This window comes from Melanaphis sacchari, unplaced genomic scaffold (assembly GCF_002803265.2).
Source record: "Melanaphis sacchari strain LSU unplaced genomic scaffold, SCAv2.0 Contig9_pilon_pilon, whole genome shotgun sequence".
Classification (NCBI taxonomy): Eukaryota; Metazoa; Arthropoda; class Insecta; order Hemiptera; family Aphididae; genus Melanaphis; species Melanaphis sacchari.
In genome coordinates, this window is record NW_020271711.1 from 2,323,054 (window position 1) to 2,347,333 (window position 24,280).

Genomic DNA, 24,280 nt, shown 5'->3' on the forward strand with positions numbered 1-24,280 from the left:
ATTGAATGCTTCGTATCTATACATAGAAGAAGCAGTAAAGTACATCTACTTATGATTTTGGCTTAGAATCATGAATAGGTAGGTACTGAAAATAAATAAACAGCAGCGATTACAATAAGTAAGTACACGCAAAATCTTACACAATATATTATGTATAAATATTATTATTGCATTTATTGTAATGGCGATTTGTATATATATATATATATAAAAAAAAAAAAAAAAAAAAAAAAAAAATGATAGTAAAAATAATTATAAAAATCTAAAATCTAATTAATATTAAAGTTCGTAATATTTATCGAAAAAGAACATAAAATATAAATACGACGACATTCGTTTTCGTCTGATCGTTTTTATTAGTACCTATAATAATATTGTAATGACCTGGTCTACATAGAGTACGTAACATTTTATAAAACATATACGTAATACGCGTATCGTAACACGAAACTGGAGTGGACAAAATCGCTAATAATCGGCAGTGTTGAATGCCATCATTTCCTCTCCCCATTCGGTGCCGGCTTGTACGTCTGTTTCCTTTGGTCGGCAACACGGCAAAATACACCGCTCATAGCAGCAGGCCTTTCGCAGCAGAAACTTAACGCGTTTCGGTCGGATAACGGTCACGTAGAGTACTAACGCCGCTTGGACTGGATTGAAGACGACGTGTATGTAGAACAGCGAGTCGTGTTGGGTCCACGACAAGATGAACAGCGTCAAGTCGACCACCATGATCACGAAAAGTTTGGAAAACATGTCGAAACTGTAGGTGAGAAAAAATCAATTATATAGCTTCACTAACACCGTAGATAGTAAGATCATCATCAGCTAGTATAGTGTATAAGCAGGTCTACGAGTAAAACAATAAATTAATTTCAACAAATAAAACACCCCTTGAATAGGCCACTATATATGGTATAGGACGTGTTTTCACGGTGCCTTGCAATATGGCAAATTTCCATTCGACAGAACAGATTTATAAAAATCATTTATTTTTATTTATTTGTTTGTTACATTAGTAGACGTTATGTACAACACTACAACCGTTTTGCGGACAATTTTTTTTTTTTTTTCGTAATCAAGAGTTTTCTTATACCTCCACATTTTCAAGAGCATCAAGTATTTAATAGTTATTTATAATATAAATTCTCAATGGGTTATATCTATTACATATGTGTATACCATCTGTTTGGTAGTTTTAAATATGATTACTAAAATATGAAATAGGTACTTGATTCGGGCAACATTTATAATGAATTAATAAAACGGTTTATAAGTCGAGAGATAGGAAATTACAGTATAATACTACTTATTTCGTATTCGTCATTTGTATGGTATTAATGAAATAAATAGTCATATATTATATTATGCGTATAATTTATAGTTAATATTTTGAATATACTTCATTAAGATGAATTGATAAGTGTTAAATTTTTGTGAAGTTTGTCAAATTAATATTTGATTCAAAAATTATAATTTAAGATAACATTTCATATTTTTTATTCATCATACCTAAAAGATTTTTATTTATTACATTACTTGTCAGATTACAAAGTTTTTAATTTTAAATCCCGAAAATTATGATTTTTGCTAGAAATTTTTTTAAAAAAAACTTATGTTTTAGTAATACAAAATTTCAAATTAAAACATTGATCAATAATTTGCAAAAAATAACTATAATTTTGATTATTTGTCAAGGCAGTTTGAAAGTAAATAATCAAGTTGATACCTTTAAAAAATTTCTACCGTCGAACTTCAAACTTTTTAAATCATTATTATTGCAACGAATGCAATATTATATATTATTATTTAGTATATTTTAATATATTAGCGTATGCATTATGCATTATATACTACTCACACTTCATCAACGTTAATGTCTCCTTTGTTAATTAATATTATAATGATAATATTGTTCTTACCTATATTTCATTTTGTGATGGATTTGACCATATGTCGACATCCGTTTGATCACTGTTTTGGTGGAAACGTAAAAAAACAAATTGACTAGAATAGTGCATATGACTGGAACGAATATGACTGCAATTCCGAGCCACCCTGTGTAGAAAAAAAAAAAACATAAAATTTAGTTTTTTGGACATTACAACTTCTGTAGAGGCAGTGATATTTCACGTCTGCGAAGGCAGTGTGTACATAGTTTTTAACAGTTTATACAGAGAACTACCTATTATATGGGTGTGCTTTAAAAACATATACTATTATGCGTTTAAAAAGCAAAAATATGCACTTGTTATTATTTTACAATGTTCGGAACGTTCACGTTCACATTCGTATTTCTTTTCAAACAAATGCGTAAAAACTAACTTGACAATTATCATTTTTTTAAAATTAAAATAAGTAAGTGTCACACTCTCATTAAGTTAAATAGATATCTATCATTTTCTGGTAAAAGTATTGTTCAATATTATTGTTATAGGTACATAGATCAACATAAAATATAAAATGAATTAAAATTAAAGATCATTATGATAAAATACAATAAAATATTATTATTTTTTAATAATTTAGAATTATAGAAACATCAAACTAAAATATAATATACGAATAATCGTTTTTAATTATCTATGTCAGCGTTTCTTAAACTTTTTTATCCGAGGAACCTCTACTTTTTTTTTTAGCTTTCCAGCTTTTTTAGAATTATTTTCAATAAAAATTATAATTATTTCATATAATAACAATGTCTTAAATATATTTAATCCATAAAATATGTTAAAATAAAAATAATAATACTTAAATTACTTTAATTAGACTAAATTATAATTTTAATGAGATAAGTGAAATTGTTTTTTATTATTACAAATATTCTTAATATTGGGCTTTATTGATAAAAATTGTACAAACATTTTTTCCTCACTAGCCGCTACTAATCTTTATATAGTTAGATATTTTAAAGTAACTTTCTTGAAAATTTTGAAAAAAATTACTTATTAAGCTCCGTGGAACCCTGAAGTGATCTATGTATTGTTAATATTAAGATGAGTGTTATAAGCTCTTATAAACAACGAATAAAAATGAAATAATTTGTCTTAATATTGCAATGATTTTAATATTTGGAAGAAAATGGTCAAGTAATCATAGACATTCGATTCAACTTACCTATAGCTCCTTCTATTGATGTGGTCGTAGACGGATGCGACGAATAGTTTCTATTAACGTTGTTGTGACGTGAGTCCAATATTAGATGTGCGAAAAGCGCCATGCCACCCATGGTTAACGTGCAACCCCACACGTATAGCGAATAATAACAGTATTTGCGTCCATCGGTAATGCGCAGGAACACGTTCCGTGATTTGAATGTACGCCAAATGTAATATCCCATTGCGTTCAGCCAAAAGAACGAACCGAGCGTGGACGTGTAAAGAAACGCGTCTAAAAGGAAAATAATAATAAATGGATATACATATTATACAATATATTCTATCGATATATTACATGACCAACATAAGTAATGCTGGGCTTATTCCCTCTTATCTATCAATAAATTATCTTCAGGTACTAAAAAAAAATTATCATTTTTATTTACAAAACATATGAAGTACAAAATAATACACGATACTCGCCGACGATGGTGATTAATACGTTTAATGTGTATTGATATTTGCGCGAAATGATTTATAATATACACTAAAAAGAGTTTTAATCTTATGGATTATGACTAGGACCGGATTTATATGTAAATGTATATACATTGGAATAAGCTTTTTGAAATCTGATGAGAATTTATTGTTCCCAGTTTAGATCATTTTTATTAAAATAATACTAATTGTACTTTGCATATTATTATTTATAGCACATATATTTGTTTTTCGACGTATTTTCGCGTTCAAAGCCATATAATATCGATAAAATTACGATCGGTCGTTATTGCCAAAGACAAGATGACAAACCTACTTATTAAATGCAATATACATATTATACTAATATCGATCAATTTTTGTATTACATTTTTATTAATGTGGGCTAATATTATATAGATTGAAGATAAATAATGTTAAATGGCGAAGATAACGAAATATTTTCTACTTTTAAAATATTTTTATACCTTTTTTGATAATTAATCAATACTTATTTTTTTACATAATTTTAAATAAAATATTTTCAATTCAATTTTTAGTGCATATTTAATAATGTTTTTATTAATATTACTTCCTAAACAAATTATTTTTAATGTTTATATATTGAAACTTAAGTAATATAATACTTTAAAGACTTTTCATCATTATTTAGTTGTGTTATTTTCAGCTTTTTATTAAATTATATACTCTGCAAAGAGATGTTTGTACCAGCACGTAATTTAAAACCAAGAAATTTGATTGAAATTTTTAAATTAATTTCAATTTAAACGAAAAAACAAACCAAAGGTTTCAGTTTTAGAATGATTATGTTTGGTCAATATAATATACCTTGGTACCTATAAATACATTTATACCACATTTATTGTGTTTATATTAAATACAATATACATACCAGCTGTCAAATAGCTGACAGGACCGTTGTACTCGACGAATATACGAACGATGTTGGCGATCCGGGCTACGATCATACATCCAGCTAGAGTAGTGACCATATTTCCGATCAAGTCTCTGAGTTGTGGCAACACGAAATGAACGATGGCAACGAGCAGCAAGCAAGCTATCGCAATGGCGTGGAAAATAGGGTTCACGATCCTTCGCATAACGAAATCAGAATCCGTCCAAGGTGACGGTATCTGTGGCGTACAGATGACGGCCACTTGTGCGTTTATGTCCGGACGATCAATGTCAATGACCTGCGAAAAATATTAATGATGAAAACATAATTAAGCATTTCAAAAAACTAGCAATATTTTTTGTTAATAATCTTCTTATGTATTTTAATTAATAAATGTATTATTGTATAAAGTGTTAATAAACAATTTGAACTAATACAAAGGATATACCTATACACAAGAACATATTGCATTTTTAGATAAATAATTATAAATATAAAATTGTCCTTCTATTCTTTCTCTCGTATTCTCTCTTTAACCAAGTCCTGTAATCATTCCACTAATATGCATAAGTGATTAAGCGTTCCGAAAGTTGAAAATCATTACTTACGCTCGTCAAAGTAGTCGCAGAATCTCAATGGCCATAAAATATTTATTAATAATTATTATATTCTTACTTTGTCCAAGCAGTAAAATCCTTGCTCGTAATCGAAGGACCGTTCGTGTTCTACGATGAAGTCTTGATGCTGTTGCTGTTGTTCTTCGCTGCTGCCGTGCTGGTGTTTGAGGACGTAGTGTCTGAGTTTTCCACTCGGATATAACACCAGACGGTCGCCAGAGCCACGGTAATGGTATACTAACCATTGTTGACGGGTTTTACAGTTTGGGAATCCGGTAGCTAATCTAAATTTAAAAAAATGTAAATAAAATAACTAATAATCTTAATATCCGTTTAGTCTCAAAATATTAATAATTCTACGTAAAAAAATTTAGGCGATGCCTTATGATTATTTATCATTGATAAATTATCAATCATTATATTAAGCTCTATTTTCTATTTTAACAAAAATAATTAAAAACGTTGAGTTGTTACTGCAACCTATACAATTAGCAAGTTAAATAAATTATATACCTATTTAAATGTAATTAAATTTCTTTTGGTTTCAGTCTATAAATTTTATATCAACGTACCTACATAATATAATATTAGAATAATATAACGTACATAGAAAATTATAATAAATTGCATAATATGAGTATCAATAAGTATCTACATTTTTTATAAGATGTCATACAAATCGGAAGATTTTTTGGCGATTCGGGTGAGGTTGAAAATATGTTACGAATGTAATTGTTTCAATAGTATTAAATGCGATTGTTATCACTTATCATCAATAAATTACTGAATTAAGAAATATGAATCTATGCCAAATAATGTATAATATTTAACAGTTATAATTATAAAATACTCAATATAAACTTAATAATTTAACAATTTACAAGAAACTGACGTTCACTATAATTTATATAAATCCAAGTTTAAAACTGCCGTAACAGCAATATTCAACATAATGTACACACGATCTCAGAGTCCCTAAAATGGAAATACGGAAATGCATTATGAATTATGACGGCATTGAATATGTTACAATGATTGTAATAATATGCAATATGATGCAATCCGAAAAAAGTATTGACTATCCAATTTAAAAAATTGTTATTGGTGTTATTGGTAATATCTATGTAAATATTATTTTATTTTAAATATAATAGTGTCATGTTATATATTTTTATATTAATCATTATATTTATTATTTTACGATTAAACGACCCACTCTCCTCATGAACTGTGAATTGGATTTTCATGTATGTTATAGTCTATTTATGTATATGTGTATAGTATTTAATTATCAGATTTTATTTTATTTTTTACAAAAATACTGCTTTATTGTTTTATTCAACAGCTAGCAAGTGTGTAGTTACACAAACCAAATAGCTCCATACAAATAAATTACATACCTACGTATATATTTTGGGACGGTAGATTATTACGGTTAAGTGAATACGGCCATTATCGATCTGCACCTTTCGAACGACGACATGATTGAGCATCTTGGCCTTATTGGATTTCATGCACGCATAATACGCGCACACCACCGACATCGTTGGATTTAGCTATCTCGCTCGTATATAATATATACAACAACCACCCAGTCCTAAGTCCCACTCACTGGTCCCGGGGGTCCGATGCCGAGCGGAGACCTCGCTCAAAGCACTCGTCTCATTTCCAGAGCTATATACATCATAGCATGGTATTATATTTTTTCGATTAGAATCTATATTATTAGCATACGTACAAATATATCAAAACATACATAATCAAACGATTGCATTGTATGAACTTGGCATTAAAGACCAGAATCAAAAACATTTTTATTCTTATTTTTTACTAAAACTTTACTTTAAAAATTATGTAGGTACACCAGTAACAGTCATTTATAAAAACGTTAAAAAGTTGGTTTCGACAGATTTGTTTTATGTACGCGTCATATAATATTGTGGTATGGCACGAAAATGACACAATATGAATTGTATTAGGTACGTAAAAGTATTAAGTATAAGGTACATAAACCAAACTTTCTTCAACGGTTTTATGCAAATTTAAAACTGAGTAAAAATGCATAGTAAAAAAAAAGTACCTAATAAAATATAAGTGCTCATATGTTTCTAATAACAATTTAAATAATGCTTAGTGAAATTTAAAAAAATAAGCTAGTAAAATAGCTAGGTAGGTGTAATTTTATTTTTTATTAAATGAAGTTAAGTCTATTACTTTTAGAAATTATTGGTACATCTATAAAATAATAAAAGATAAACGTAAATCTATATTTAAAAAAAATCATTGTTTAATAGCTATTTTTTTTTTTTAGTATAATACAATAATACATAATATATATATTTTTAATTAACTAACTTCAATTTTTAAAAAGGTGTTTCATAATTTTAATTGTTTAGAATATGATCGTTACTCGTTAGGTATGTATATAACTATTTAATTGATGGATCTACTATAATATAACGGTAATATTTTACTTAATTATGATTTGTTCTGAATTCATTGTTGGGGTTCTTGCTATATTAATCTAAGACATAGCTTAAGTGTGTGCTAAATTGAATTTAGCAACACATTTTAATAACAGCCTAATATTTAATATACATTTTTTTTTTTTTTATTTAAACAGTATTCAGATATTTTAGTATTTTTTAGTACTTTGATATTTTAATAATATATGATTTTACTATTCAAGCGGTGCTTAAGCATTCACCTCAATACAATATAGTATGAAAAAGTATGCATTAAAAAAAACCACCCACCTCACACACAATTATACAAATAATGAAATATGTTAAGCTTAACACAGCAATAGACAATATTAATATACACCATTGCTATATTGTACTGCACTATACAGTCAATATAGATGGCAGGTGGCACACGTTATAGATGCTTTAAATGGGTTAACGACCTTATATTAATATTATAATTATTTAAAGCACCAAGCTTTTAAAACGGTTACATAATTTCATAATAGAATTAGTTATTCGCACTATTATCAGTACTTAGTGTGCTTGATAAAAAAATAAATTAATAAAATAATTAATGAGAAATAATAATTATGATGATGATCGTAATACTCATTAAGTTCGCGACATGTAGGTACGTAATTATATATTGTATCTTTCACTATAATCATAATATATTAACATTATTAACATTAATTGACAGTTGAAGACGAATTTATTATTACCTCAACTACACGCACAGTAAAAATTTCAGATGTTAAAATAAAATAGAAAATTAAAATTTATATTAAGACAAGTAGATACATTATGGTTTATTGTGTGCCAAACACTATTTTTTTACGTTTCAGTGCGCAATCATCATTATTCTTAATTGAGATTGCGATTTTACGTTATTGATTTTTTTTTTTTTAATTTCATAATAATTGTCAAGCTAAATATCAAAAAATTATAATAAAAATAACCAATTTTATTTTATTTTTGTATTTAATAATAATTTATCCACCGAGATATATAACAGTAGTAAATTTGGAAGAATTGTTAGCCGTTGGGGAAAATATTATGATCATTACACCTATGTGGCTATATAGTATATGGCAGCTAAATTAATATTCTGGTAATAAACTATTTAAGAATGATAAAATTAGAAATATCATAAAACTCGACACAATTCGTTTAAATGACTTCCAAAAACTAATATAATAAATACAAAAGTACAAAAAAAGGAAAAACAGTATTCGCTGTAAGTAAAAGTGAATGAATTAAGTTTAAAATTACGATTCTATTCAATCCCCTCTATTTAAACACGTCAAAGTTTGTAGATATGTACTTATATATAATATTATTCAGGATTTATATGCGTACAGCATAATATTAATCATACTTTAACATTCGAATGGAATTTCAAACAACACCTACATAGTTATTAAATAATGTTTCTTCGTCTACTACAGTCATGAACAAAAATAAAATTGTATATTTCCAAGAATGAAATCTAAATATATTACGGCAAGGTTTTATAGTAATAAAATAATAATAATCAATAATTTTATTGATGATTACTTTCATTTACACATCTGAAAGTTGGCATTTTAAGCGTAAAGGATTCGATATTTTTTTAATTAATTGCAAATGACGTGTTTAATGTTTATTTTTCATTTCATTTTGTTTAAAACTATTAAAAACAATATAATTTTGGAGCTTTTTCACTTCGAAAAAGTTTGGGAACCTTCAAAATACCCATCATGTATATATAATATGTTACCCTGTGCTAAAGTTAAACGGTTTAATCTTAGGTAAATTTATACTGAAAAAGTTATTTAGGTTATCGCTGTAAGTAGGGAATTTCATTACGTCTTAGGAGCACGTTCATAATTTTAGCGAAGGAGTATTTATTTGTTTTAAGTCGTATAATAATATTCAATTTAATATCATTTTATAATAAAATATTAACTGCTATTACAATGTACTCAACCGCAGAGTCAAGACATGGCATATTGTTTACAAAATTATTTATTTCTACATCAATTACGTGCTTATAATATAGGAGTTTGTATTCAACTGTAGGCGATATAACAAACTACTTTTCTCTCAGCTCTTTATTCTTCGATGTTACAAGCACTGATATCGGTTGGTTAATTGCATTGCGTTTGAGTAAACTTTGATATAATTTACCACTATCCTTAGGGTTTCTCATCCCGAGCAACAAGAGAGAATAATTATATATACATATAGTATATACACACATAATACTTCCCTTCGCGTAAAACGTACTGCCTACACGAATGACTAAAACGTATTTGAAACTATATTGCTTTGTATTATTAAAAAAAAAAATCAATTCCTTTTTATTTTCGTTTCGCGGAAAAATCAGAAAATCAATTTAAATTGGTGTACGTTATTTGTTGTAAATCGTGATTATCAACATAATATTTCAATTGACATGAAAATCGTTTTAAAATAAAAAATTACATGTCGTATTATATTACAAATTATAAGATATAATATTAATACCCAGCTTTATGAGGCATTCAAAAAATGTTTCTCTTAATATACTTACTTATACATAGGTACATTTTTCGTATGCAAACAATGAAGAGGTGCTTAAAGCTAAAATTAAAATTACTTTTATATACCATTTTGTTGAATATCGAAAAAAGTTTGATGTATACTATTATTTATTTTCCATTATCATAAAATAATATAATAATATGAAATCGCGGACATCAACACAATCGGTTGTTGTTCAAACCGAATACATTTAATATCATACTTAACAATGTTGTAAATAACGAGAGATGAAAGCCCAATAGAATTGTATATACCTACTATATACAGTTTAAAATTAATTGTTGAAAATATATTCATTAAAAAAGTCAAAATGAATAAACACAAAATGCTAAAAAATAAAAAAGCAAATGTAGTTGTTTAGTAGGTACCTATTAAAAATACATTTGGTTCCGTATTTTGGTTTTGGATACAAATATTGGAAATATTAACACGATTTTTAAAGACAAAAAAATACTTCGTATGAGGTTTGAGCTAATTCGTATAGATGAACACAAAAAGCATTATTTTTGTTTAAAATTTGATGTAAAAGTAATAAATGTATTTGCAAAAAAAATAAAAATATTTTCTATGTAATTAAGTTACTTAGAGAAATTAAGGATATCAAATTGGGAAGAAAAGGTACAAAATCAGGAAGAGTGGAGGGAGTTGTCGGTGGCGGTAAAAACTCTTGAAGAGTTGTGATGCCAATGAAAAAAAAAAAAATTAAGTTTTATAACTCACTCGTCCAGTTGATAAAATAAATGGACGATGGTAAACTCTCCACGTTGTTTGGTAAACTCTCCTAATTCTTAAAATTAGTAAATTTTCACGAACTTTATTTATTACTTGAAGTTTCCTTATTGCATAGTAAAAACTTATCACTAAACTAGAAGTCTGAAGTTAGTGTACTGGAACAGTATGATTTATACTCTTGACTTTTACTTACATTTAATACGTATATGTACTTTATTAGTACTTACTTCGACAATAATTATAGTTCTTAGCTAAAAAAAAAAATATATTATTTACAATAATCTATATAATTGCCTTTTTTTTTTTTTTAATTTGTATTATTTTCATGGAATTATAAGTATAAAATTATGATATGCAAATTGCAAACGAAGTTATTATAAACTTGAGTGAGTTTATGTCTACTGTTTAGGTAGCACTTGAGTTAATCCGGGAGAGTTTACAGGTCATTAAAATCAAAAAGAGATTACATGGACCCAAAAAAATAATTATAGGTACTTGAATAATTTATTTATGTATCTAATATTTGCACCACGTTGTAATGTTTAAGTCATATCAAAATTTAAAAACACAAAACCAATTAAATATTATGTATTTCAGTAATAATGATATAATAGTAGTATAGCAGTCTGTAGATTTAAGTACAGGAATAATAATAAAAGCATTATTTATTCAAATGTCTAAGACTAATCACAGTATGTTTTTGATTTTTATAATATTGCCTATGGTATTTAACTTAAATTACATAATTGATGATCAAAGGTTTGCGTATATACAAAGTTATTAATGTGTATCGCGTTTTTTATGTATTAAACAAAATCTACTTTTATAATTGAAATTTTTAAGATTGGCTAATAAGACTATATCTGGCTTGTATTCCCTGAAAAAATGGACACGATCAAGCCTGAAGAATGTTGATAGAAAAAAATGTTTAAAGAGTATAAGTACTTTTATAATAGAGAACGGGTATCGATTTTGTGACGATAGAAATTATTGTTCAATTTTCTTTGTTTCGATAGAATACTTTTTCCAAAGGACGTATTTTCCATTAAGTCCTACCATTACAAATATAATATATACACTATACATTATTAAAATGAAAAAGGAAATATTTTTTTTTATGTAAGCAACAAAACAATAATATAAACAACCTCGTTTATTGTTCTTGTTTATATTATTTTTGTTAAAATTAAACTGTACGAATGATATTAATTAAAAGTATTATTTGTTTTATAAACAAAAATGAAGTGTTTATGAAGTTCTTTAAACCTGAAGACTCTATAGTAATCAGCAATTATTGTATTATTTAGCACTAAGATATTTTTATTTATTTAAGTTTATGGGGTAACAAATTGAATAAATTCAAAATCAATGAAAAATAATAAGATTTAAAAAAATATTCATAATAGGCTAGTTGCATTTATTTACTATAGGTAATGATTGAATAAAATTCAAAAGAAGTTAAAAATATTATTTTTTTCACTTAACAAAAACGTGTATGAAATAAATACTTAATAACCTACTTAGTACAATTATTTATTAAAAAAATATATTTATTTTTTTTTAAATCACAGTAAAAAAAAAATACTGAAACTTTTTTAATTTAAAAGCCTAAATAATACATTTACATCTCCGAAATCATTATTTCAAAGTGTTAATTTTATTAAAAAAATATTTTTACAAACAGTTTAAATGAGCGAAATCGATTGACACAAGGATACTCCGCAAAATGTTCGTCTTTCATTTTTTTCACCGAAGCTAAATACTATCATGCCTACTAAATTAACTTCTTGTCCAATTAAATCATTATCTATTCAAATACCTACCACTACAAAAAATATCCCATCGGAATATTAAATTAAATTATATGTAGTCATTCAAAAAAGCTCTACTTACACTTAAATAATTATAATGCATATTTTTTTTAAAAAAAATATGATTTTTACTTAATAAAAATTATGTAAAAATATGAGTGTATACATTTCAATGAATAACATAGTAAAGTGTATAGATAAGTTGTAAATATAATAATATTTCCATAGTTATTTTCGTAGAAGGTGAAATAATTTAATAAATATCACAAAAATAATTTCTGATAATTAATTTGATAAAACTGGTCTTTTTTATAATTCTTTCTTAGTATTATCAAAATAGTATTATGTAAGTGAGGGCAAGTTTCAAATTATCAGTTTATAAAGATATCATTTTATTAGATTTTTTTTTATACAAAACTTAAATAATTTAGTTTTTAATTACTTTGATTACCAAGTTGTGTACCAACGTCCCCAATATAGATAAAAATAATATGACAAACGCAAATATTTAATAAGATATTAAGGTAATTTTTGATTTCAGTTAAGTCTATAAATCTTAATGTATAATTTCGTAGGGAGGATTATTTATATGCTTTAAATTCGAGAACGACTGAACCGACCAAGACGATAAAATTTTTTACGATGTTTGGTGAATGTCTAAAAATATAATTATAGGTCTGATAATCTCATAGTTCAAGTATATTTTGTTAGAACCGAATGAATTTTATACATGTATATTAATGATACTACTTATAAGCGTATAGATTTGAGAAAAGTGTATTTTATTTCCAAATAAGATTCGAAAATTAATACAGAACAAAAATACAGAAATTATGTATTCGCCTTCGCCAGATTGCAGGTTCTAAACCATGAGAATATATGGTTGACCGAATTGATATTATGGGTTTATATTTATTTTAATGAATTGTCGGATGCAATGTGCGTCATGTATTAAATTTAATATTATTCTCACGGAGAATACCCTACGGTCTTGGTATGTTTGACAAACATAAGCAGACATGAAACGTAGTATAGATTAGGGATGGGAAATTCAAAGTTACTTGAGGTCTAATTTTTAGAACTTTAAAATCTAGCGGGTCAAAGAGTATAGAAAACAAAAAAGAGTCAAAAAAATCTACAGTCAACATTTACTTTTTAAGCTAATAACATAGGTAAATATGTTTTAATATTAAAAAATGTATATAATAAAATAAAATAGGTACGCAGTACGCCAATTTCCTTTCCTCGGTATAAATCGAAGTCATATAATTTCGAAATGTTTTTATGTGTTGTATATAATACATAATTTAGTATACGAACTTTGAAAAACTAGTTTTCAAATAAAAAAATCTCCAGATTGAATATGACCCAAAGCTATTGCTTTTGGTCCAATACGTTTTGATTCACGGTTAGTAAATAAATAATAATGAAATAACAAAAGAGCTGCTATGAAACATGTTTCATTAATAACTTATAATCATTTTTATTATTCACTGTTGATAAATTTTAAATTTGTTCTTAATTCATAATAATATAAATGCTTATCAATTCAAATACCATTAGCCCGAAACAATTTTGCTAAACACACAATTTGATCTTATCTTTAATTCTAAGAATATTTTTCTAAGAGAATACCTCATGTTATTATTATTATTTATTTTTTAAATAGATTGGTGTTTAAATTACTCATATTTAACAGCAATAATAACAATTACATTAGAATAGCATACAATTATATAATTTTATAAATTAAACTTATTACATAATTTAAATAAATAATTATTAAGTATATAAAATTATCAGATAAATATATATTACAAACTATAAGTATATTAAAATATTTGATATAAAAAACAGTGTTAGCCGAGTAAAGATAATTGATCGAATTACAAATTTATTAATAATACATTATTGTATACCTACCATGATATGTATAAATGCGTATGTCTAAAATCTTAACGGACAATAAAATATTTAAATAAGTAATGTAAAATATAAATTAATTAATATAATTATCAATACTGCAGATAAAGAAAAACGAAAAATTAATTAAAAGGCGTTGGAAGGTGTTTATAATAGATTTTTATTATAAATTAAAATAAACTAAAATATGTATTATAAAAAAATATATTGTGTAAAAACTATTAAATAAAAGCCTATACATGTATCGTGTATACGTGTTGTAAAAGGCATAAAATAATAATATGGTATTTTATATCGATGTATTGACAGTATTTGGTAACGAACTTTATTATAACGACCCTTCTATCACTGAAATAAAATATAATTTACCCTTTAAAATAAAAAGAAAAATAACCCAATTCAATGAAATGGAAAGAAAATAAATAAGGTAAAAATTATATACAAGTTTGACCTTTTGCAGCTGTGTCATCGAGTTTTAAAAAAAAGTAATCAGACAAATTGGACATAATATAACAACCCCAAGCCACCAACGGTCAAATCTGCCTAAAGTCTTCTAATGAGTGAAGTGTATATTTTAAATTTGTAAAACAAAATTTTATGAGGATAGGCCACACATTTTTTTTTCATTTTCAATAAAATAATTATTTTTAAAATAAGCTCCCGTAATATTTGAAAATTGGACACCTACATTAATTAATCGAATCATTATTAAGCATACATTTTTAAATAATTTTATGATTATGTAATAAACACTACAGGTAGATATAGTAGTATGGCTTATCACAATATAAATATTTATAAAATGAAATAAAAACTATAAAAACAGTATTTCGCACTTAGGTTAAAAATATTTTTGGATAATTCAATTGCTAATAAATATTTAAATAAAAATTCAATAATTTTATTTAATTTTGGTGTAAAATTATTTAAGAAAGATTGTAAAAATAATATTTTAGCTATATTAAAAATTTAAATTTAAAGTTAAATGTTAAATGCAAAATTGTTTTGTCTATATCACATTTGTTATAATTCATTTTCTAACCATTCTATGCGCTGAAAGAGGATAATCTGTATATCAGGCATTGTTTACCATGATAATATTATTAAAATAAACGTCAGATTTCTATAACAATATTTACAAAAAAAAAAAAATAATAAAATACAATATTTATTCTAAAATCGATCAACTATTAACAATAAGAAAGATGTGCTTAAACAAGAATATTCGAAGAAAATAAACAATAATCTACTAAAAAACGAATAATATGTAAAAAAACAATTTGAAGACAAACTTAATTTCTTTTATGAAATAACAAAAAAATAAAAATAAAATCATATAAATTCGTTGAATTTAAGACTTTGTTAATGCAGTAGCGATAACAGAACCTACTACTATTAGCATTTCAAAGCTGAATAATTAAATTACGATTTCGATACTAAAAGGTTGCTATTACAAATGTATATAAATATTTATTTTCAAAACTAAGATATCAAACATGTTTCAGTGTCGAAAATCTTAAAGGCCATCATATATCTTATTAATTTATTATTCACCAATCCACTTAACTCTTAACAATTAACCATCTTAAGTTTCCAACAACACTGACTAATAAATAATGAACTGGAGTAAATTTCGATCAATTCTCAGTAACAATATATTACATTTAAAAACTTAAACCTATATAAACATGACTGTACATTATTAAAATAAATTAAATCCAAACAACAGTTTGAGACTCGAGCTTTTCCAAACATCCCATGAATACCAATTAGTTCTCTCTCGTAATTCACATTCGCTCTTTAATAGTACAAAAAGAATACAATAATTTACGTCACATAATCCACAACAAAAATCAAAATTATTAAAATGTCGTTTCACATCGTTATAGTTCATCATTAATTTTGTGATACATATACTAGTTGAAAAACAATAATTAATTTTTTCGTTTGCTCGTTGTTCTTTAATCGTTAAATATCGATAGGTACCAACATTAAAGCAAGGACAGCGGTTCTCAAACTGTGATGGCACGCGAATGTTATAAGTACATATTATAATCGTACGCGACAAAGCTTTGTGAAGCTAGTAAGCAGGTACGGAAAATTAATAAATGAATATATTATACGTTTACTGATATTTGTAACAGGTCTAATATTATTTATGTTTTGCGTAAGCAAATTACTGTTAAATGTACCTCAATAATTATGTTTAAACTTCAAACAATGTAATTGTTATCAATGTATTGAAATTATGAATATAGTTATATTTTTTAATCATTAGTGGTACATCACCATCACCGAACCGTAATACCATGAGTAGTACACAATGAGTGGTACGCAAAAAATAAATAAGGTTTGAAAAATCTTTGAACTGGATAATGAACAATATACGAGGTAAAATAAGTATATATTATATAAATATATATAATAACAAAAAACCAAAGTCGCTCAACCGTAGGTTATAGCTGGTAGGTATTATAGACATATCGCATAATATGCGTATATCTTTTATGTACCTATAACGATACGTTTTTTTTTTTTTTTTTTTTAGTTATTAGGATTACGAGAGGTAAAATAATTGCACTTAAAGTTTAGCGCCACTACCGCGCGACGGTATAATATACAATAGATATATTATATAGATATGATATCGGCTAGGTAAAAAAAATCCAAGAGGGCGATGGCTGCAGCAAGCGTATAGATAGTCCTTGTATGGATCGATTCCACAAAACTCGTTACACTACATAGACACACTCACATAATAATAATGTACATAATATATATATATATATATAATAAATAATAAGACGTGTATTATTATGTCGTATTATATTGAGCGATTCGTCAGTGTTAAGGTCAGTGCCACAATACACTGTTGAGCGCCGCCGCGAGGAGTGTCCACTGTGCACACGCAAACCATCCCCTCCCCTTCACGCATCATACATTCATATCTTATTTGTGACGAATATTACCCACTCTCTAGAATCCGATAGGCTGTAATATTAAGTTTTAAGAGTTTAATTTCGATAATACAATACGCAACGAGGATAAACAGCTATAAAACGATACAATTCTTGAAATCTTACTAATCAAATGGTCCATTAAATCGTATTTTATAGTTTAAATATTAAATTACACAGTGAAACGGAGTGGATTTGTTTGTCAAAACAATATGATTTAATACTTATTCGTTCAGATAATTAGCTATAAAGTTTTCGATTTCGATTTAAAAGCCAATAACAACAAATTTTCAAATGTATTTTCTCAACAAACGATTTTACACCTTAATCTTTGCTATATCAGTTTTTAATCGAATAAAACGAAATTGCAAAATGATATTCGTTATGAACTTTTTCGATCTTGTGTAAACATAATTGTTTTTATAAGCCTTCTAAAATAACCAGAAGAGAATGCGATATGTATAGTTTAAATAAAAGTTTTGCGTTCAAAAAGAAAATTATTAATATGCCACCGTCGTCATAAAACAACCACCACCACGCTTACAATAAACAGTCTCAAGTTGTAGCAATTGAATAGAGACAATTGTAGCAAGTCACAAATATAGTATTATATAGGTACACATTTGTCTATATTTTATACCCCATCTGTTCTTCTATAATTGTTATTATTATTATTATTAGTATTATTATTATTATTATTATTATTATTACTTCCTTTTTAAACAAAGAGTAAAAATAAAATACATAAAGCTTTTTTCTATTTATCTAACAATATTGCCTACATCATACGTATTTATAACACAAAAGGGTCTGGATTTTTACACACATTTTATGTGTAAGTATGCATGTGCTTGACAAGAAAAAGAAATGTCAACTACAGTTTTTCATCATAGAACGCGAATAACAAAACGTTTATTTTACATACAATAAAAACATATTTTGGGGTACTTAAATAGAATATTTCAAATATTTGTCATATTTCAATATTTGTGAATACGTATATATGACGTGTTCAGTATGTGTAATATGTTTAGGAAATAATCTATTGTTTTCTTTTTTGTAAAACAAAAAATTATAGTATAATAGATAATACTTTTCGTAAAAAAAATGTAAAATTGTTTAGTATTTTATTGATACATCGTCAAAAAAAAAAAATCATAAATGTAGAACGACTTTATATAGTGATGTATTCAGTGTTCAGTGTTTTTTTTTTTTTTTTACTAGGTTCTGGGTAAGGGAAGTTAGTACAACTAATCATTAATATAGCAAATTCGTCAATATTTTTGCATGAATATATCAAATTACAAAGCTATACAAATTCAAGCCAATACTTTTTTCTTCATTTTTTTTTTTTTATTTTTATTATTTCCCATAACAAAACAACATATGGATAGAACTATATACAATTGACTTTTTTTTATTCGTAAAGATAATTATATATCGTGTGAAAGCAACTTTTTTTTTCTTATAAATCTGTGATACATACTGAGGATACTGGATAAGATACGTGGATAGGTGTTTATAATTCATTCTATATATTATTTCTATGGTCTATGGTAAAGAATTCTAGGTTCGCGTGATTCTCTTTCGTTCTAAGAACGAAACATTTTTGCACATATATACCTACCGAGAACTTGAAAATAATTGCAAGATTTTTCCAAAAAACTGTTTTGCATATTTTAAGAATTCAAAAAGCATAATAATATAATATTAAAGAGGAATGCCCGCTTATAGGCGGACGAATAAATCATATTAATTTAAGCTTTTCGAGAACATCAAAGCAGTCTGGACACCATATTATATACACAGTCGTGGCACTGCGGGCAACGAACTTTTTTACGCGCGGTCGGCCGTCCCGATTGCAAAATGGCTATCTGTCGCGTACTACGCGTACCTATACTACGTACTCGCGGGAGTAATGCGTAAAAAATAACTAAAAAACAATGCGAATCGGCGAACGTTTTTGAAAACCGGTTCTCGGAATGTCGGCTAGTAATGTCCATATACGTAGTCACATACGCGTATAGAAGGTTAGGTACATAAAAACATAAATGAGACGAAGAAAAAACGCACACGGCACGACGACGACCCGGTTATTGGCGGTATATTATATTATTCAGCACCTCACTCGATCTCATCGCCTGCTATGTACCTACGGTGTTGCATTGTAGGCCGGATAGTCGGTTCTTCGACAGACCGAAAGTTGCAAAATGAAACGAGTAAAAAAAAATAAAAACTCCTCTTTTACATAATTACATAATATCTACGTTCAACCCCGACGACATTTTATCTAAGCATAATAATATTGTTCACGCGTTTTGAAAAATGTGCTGAAACGATTTTTTATACGACGGTTCAAGTCGAACGAACCCACCACCAATTCACCGTCACTACTCAATTTCGACGAAAACGTAATATATTTTCAATTTGTTTTGGATTAAAATAAACGTCAATCAAAGTAAATCCACTGCGAGCGTCATGACATAGAAGGCTGCTAAAAAATATATTCACCCCAAACGTCAATTGGTATGCAATCAGGTGAAAAATGTCAAATCGCTGAGCATGTGAATTTATTATTATTATTACTATTATTATCTAATATATAATAAATAATAATAATATATTTAATGGCGTGTTGACGTTATTGCTACCACCAGTGCCATCAAAGGGAACTAACCAAATAATCAATATCGACTTCAATGCTTCGATAGGTATATCGGTTGATATCGGAACCATATTATAAATATCATAATAAAGTATTAAAATATTATAATATAATCCTCGACGACTCTTAATAGTTAAAAAATTATAAATAACCCACAAAAAACATCATCAGAATTATTCAGGAAAAAACATTATAAAAACACAAAATATGGAAATAAATATTACCTTCAATAGGATATTTGGTTACAACAACGTAAAAGAAAACTAAAAAGTAGATCGAGAAGCCAAAAAAGCAAACAATTCTCTAACGCACTGGTCGGTGGTATTGAATGTTGTAACTTTTATAGACACAAAAATCCTAATAACTTATCTCCTATAGGTAGATATTTAAAAAATAAAAATATACACATATTACTTTTTATATAATAATGAATCATTGTATTCGATGTTAATTTATTATAAATTATGATTAATAGTATTATTTTATTTTTAAGAATAATTTATACTATGAGTATGTGTGTAACGCACAAGGATATTTTAAAATAAAAAAAAAAACCTTATACATTTATTGAAAGTCAAGCATTAACACAACACTTTTGTGCTAAAAATAATATATTTTTGAACATAATTAATACAACGAAAATAATAAGGTTTAGTTGATTTAAATATATTACAATAATTAGTATGTTTATTTATTTTGTTTTTTTGTAAGAATAATATCGAATTCATAATATATCAGGTATCGTCTACTAAACGAAGTCTAATATTTATTTAACATAATATCTCACCAAAAAAATATGAAAAAATGGCCATAGATCAGTGATAATAAAATTCTATAATGCTACAATGATTTATATATCAAACTCTGACTCAAATTTAACAAAATTGAAAATTTGAAATTTTTTTTCTTTAAAATAACGATTGGTTTACATGAAAATTGATAAACTAAATGGTTCACTGAAACTTATTGGGCAAATTATTATAGGTTACTAAGTCATATCTAAGAGACCATTAGTACATTATCAATTATTAATTCATTAAATGGTAAGTGTTTATTTATGCAACTCGACACTAACGTATTCATTTCGCAGAGACAACTATTTACTTTATCGGTTTAACTCCAAGCTTACCACGTACTTTCGAACAAAATGTTAAAATGAGTGTTAAGAGCTATCACGATAAGAAAACTGAACCCCCTCACAATTGAAGTAATTTTCAAAGAAAAAAAGTTTTAAATGAAGTTAAAATTTTAATTCCACGTCTCTAACGATTAAAAATTGTTTATTATTTCTACTAAAATATGCTTGTGTAGTTGTGATGATTTAAAGCAGTGGTTTTCAACCTTTTTAACAATGTAGCACATTTCTTCTTCTACTGCAATATTTTTGCGGCACACCAATTCGTATAATACGTGAAGCATATATTTTTACATATAATAAATATATACAAAATTAACTCCATTAATAGATTTATCGCGGCACATTTCAAAGGCGCTCGCGGCACACCAGTGTGCCACAACACACCGGTTGAAAACCACTGATTTAAAGCATTAAGTCATCGTCGTTGCTAAGCCAACCGGATTTTAGAAAAAAAAAAACTAACACGTTTGAATACGTAATATATGATATTGGTATGCCATATACACCTGTTTCCGATGACTTTCAAATGACGAATATCGTATTATCATATTATTATTATTATTATTATTATTATTATTGTGTGTATTATAATATTATGTATTCGTATTTTTAATATAACAGGCGCTTCCATTTAAACGTAAAAATCATATTTGACAACAACACGCGAGCAACAAAATAGTAAAAAAAAAATAAACAGTTGTAAGCATAATAAATAACCATAATACAAAACGCATGTCGATGGCGATAATCCGATCAATTACCATCATAATAATATACGTATAACAACAAATGAAGCGGATAATTGGTATTGTGTCAATAAGGTCGGTAGATAGGTAAGCATTATAATTAATTAATTATCGCTTTCGCGTACCGAAACACGAGATAGAGATGACGGAAGAAAATAAAAATTGATTTCAAAGCTTAAAGGGTAACGCAGAAAGGTTCAAACGAGAACAGCGCACACGAATACCGAAACACGAAATCAGAGCAATACAGTTGAAGCGCTTAGATACGGCCGGCTGTAAGAATGTGTAATCGGTATACCTACGTCGTCGTAGAAACCAAAGAAGTATTAACGATATCGTTGAAAAGCTTACGACCGCCAGCAGACATAATACAATAATTCATAATTTATGCGTTTCGATAATCACACACTCGAGTCGTTCGGACATGGATGTTATTATTTCGCTATTCCGATTTCCGACTCGCCACCCTTTTTTACTACCCAAACGTCCCAAACACACACACACACACACACACATACACATATATATACATACGCATACAACAATACGTATATAGTGTATGTTATACACTGTATAATATTATACGATAAACGTATTATCCGATGTACAACGCGACAATGGTCGTGTTTGTTATACGCGCGAGTGTCGTCTGTCTCTGTCTCTCTCTCTCACGCACACACACAAGCCCCACCATCCCCTCGGCCGTGGCACCGCTTCATCCGTCTGCGGCACCGCTTCGTGACGGTTTTTTATTTTCTTCACGTGCGCCGGATATTATATTGCGTTATTGACATTACTGTATGCTGTTTATCTCTTAAATGATATTATACTTTACGGGCGAATCGACGGAATAATATCAATCGATGTAACGTCGTACGTGCACCGCCGCCAGCGCGCGTCCTTCGATTCGATTGCGTCATCGCATAATACAACAATATCATACGCGCGGCGGCGGCGGCGGATACTATCGCGCGCATAAAATATTTCTACAAAAGCCGTCATCGTCGAAATCACGATGGGTAGGTACCGGCTCCAAACCGCGTCGTCACCGTCGAGTGCGTTAGTACGAAGTGGTGGTAGATAGGTACTCGTGCGCCCCGCGGACGTATTGTTATAATTATTATTATTACAATACGGTCGCCCGGAACAAAACGGATGCGATGCCGGAGCATCTACTTACGCACACTCTCGCGCGCGCACACACACACACACACACACGAGCGCTCAGCACCGTTAAACTCTCGTCCTACACGACACGTTCCGTCGAGAGCGTCCGCGTGTCCGTGTCCGGTACAACATATCATTATTATCATTATTATTATTTTGTAGTGGTGCGAGTGCCGTGTCGAACACGCCGGTTTCACGACACTACGTAACGTCGTGACGAGGGGTCTGCGGTGTGCGTGTTGTTCGCGACATCAAACAAGTCAATAGCAGCTGCAAAACACCACCACCACAACCATATTTCTATTTCGTATCGGTCGCAACGTGCGACTTGGGCCGCGGTGCGGAGGAAACGCGTTTCCCGTGTACGTCGTTATCGTTATCGCGTGCGCTGCAAACGATTTTATCATGATTATTATTGGCGGGTACACGCCACGTGTTGGGCTGACGGGGGGGGATGAAAAGGGGCTGGCGGGAGTTCTGTTATCGAGTGCGCGACGACGGACAATGCTGTCGCGACGTTACCAGCGGCGCAAGCCGCAGGTGCTCGCTGTGCACCTGCGAGCTTGCGCGGCCGGGTTGCAGCAGAACGCCGCGGCGGTCGCCAAGAACGCGGCCGCGACCACGGCGGTGGTGCACAAGTGTTGCGGCCGCGACGAGATCGTCGTCGTCAACCGGTGCCGGAGCGCCACGAAACCGGCACGCCCTGGACGCCGATTCAGCGCCAGCCACGAGGACGAACCCGCCGCCGGACAGAACACTCTGCCTGCAGCGTCCGTGTCCTACAAGTGAGTCAAGTCGACGTGTTAATAATTTATAAATTTTAAGCAATATTATCGTAGGTGATAATATTGTGTTTATCGCCGTTCCAAGCCTCGGCGGTGACTCGTCGGATATCGCGCGAAAACACCTTTCGAGCCGCTGGCGTCGGAACTTCCGGATCGTTTTCGTCTCACGTCCGCCCGCCCCGTTCCTCCCCGGCGCACGACGAAAACCGTTACCG

General features: G+C 28.7%; 1 protein-coding gene across 1 annotated transcript in view; it reads right to left on the minus strand.

The window, feature by feature from the left end:
* Window positions 1-250: 250 nt before the first annotated feature.
* Window positions 251-24,280, minus strand: part of LOC112603192 (probable G-protein coupled receptor Mth-like 5) — a gene marked incomplete in the record, with an annotated part of 28,733 nt that continues 4,703 nt past the window's right edge. The window contains 5 exon segments of the mRNA XM_025351667.1: window positions 251-763; window positions 1,923-2,058; window positions 3,118-3,390; window positions 4,489-4,789; window positions 5,167-5,392. Coding sequence (XP_025207452.1) covers window positions 469-763; window positions 1,923-2,058; window positions 3,118-3,390; window positions 4,489-4,789; window positions 5,167-5,392 — 1,231 coding nt within the window.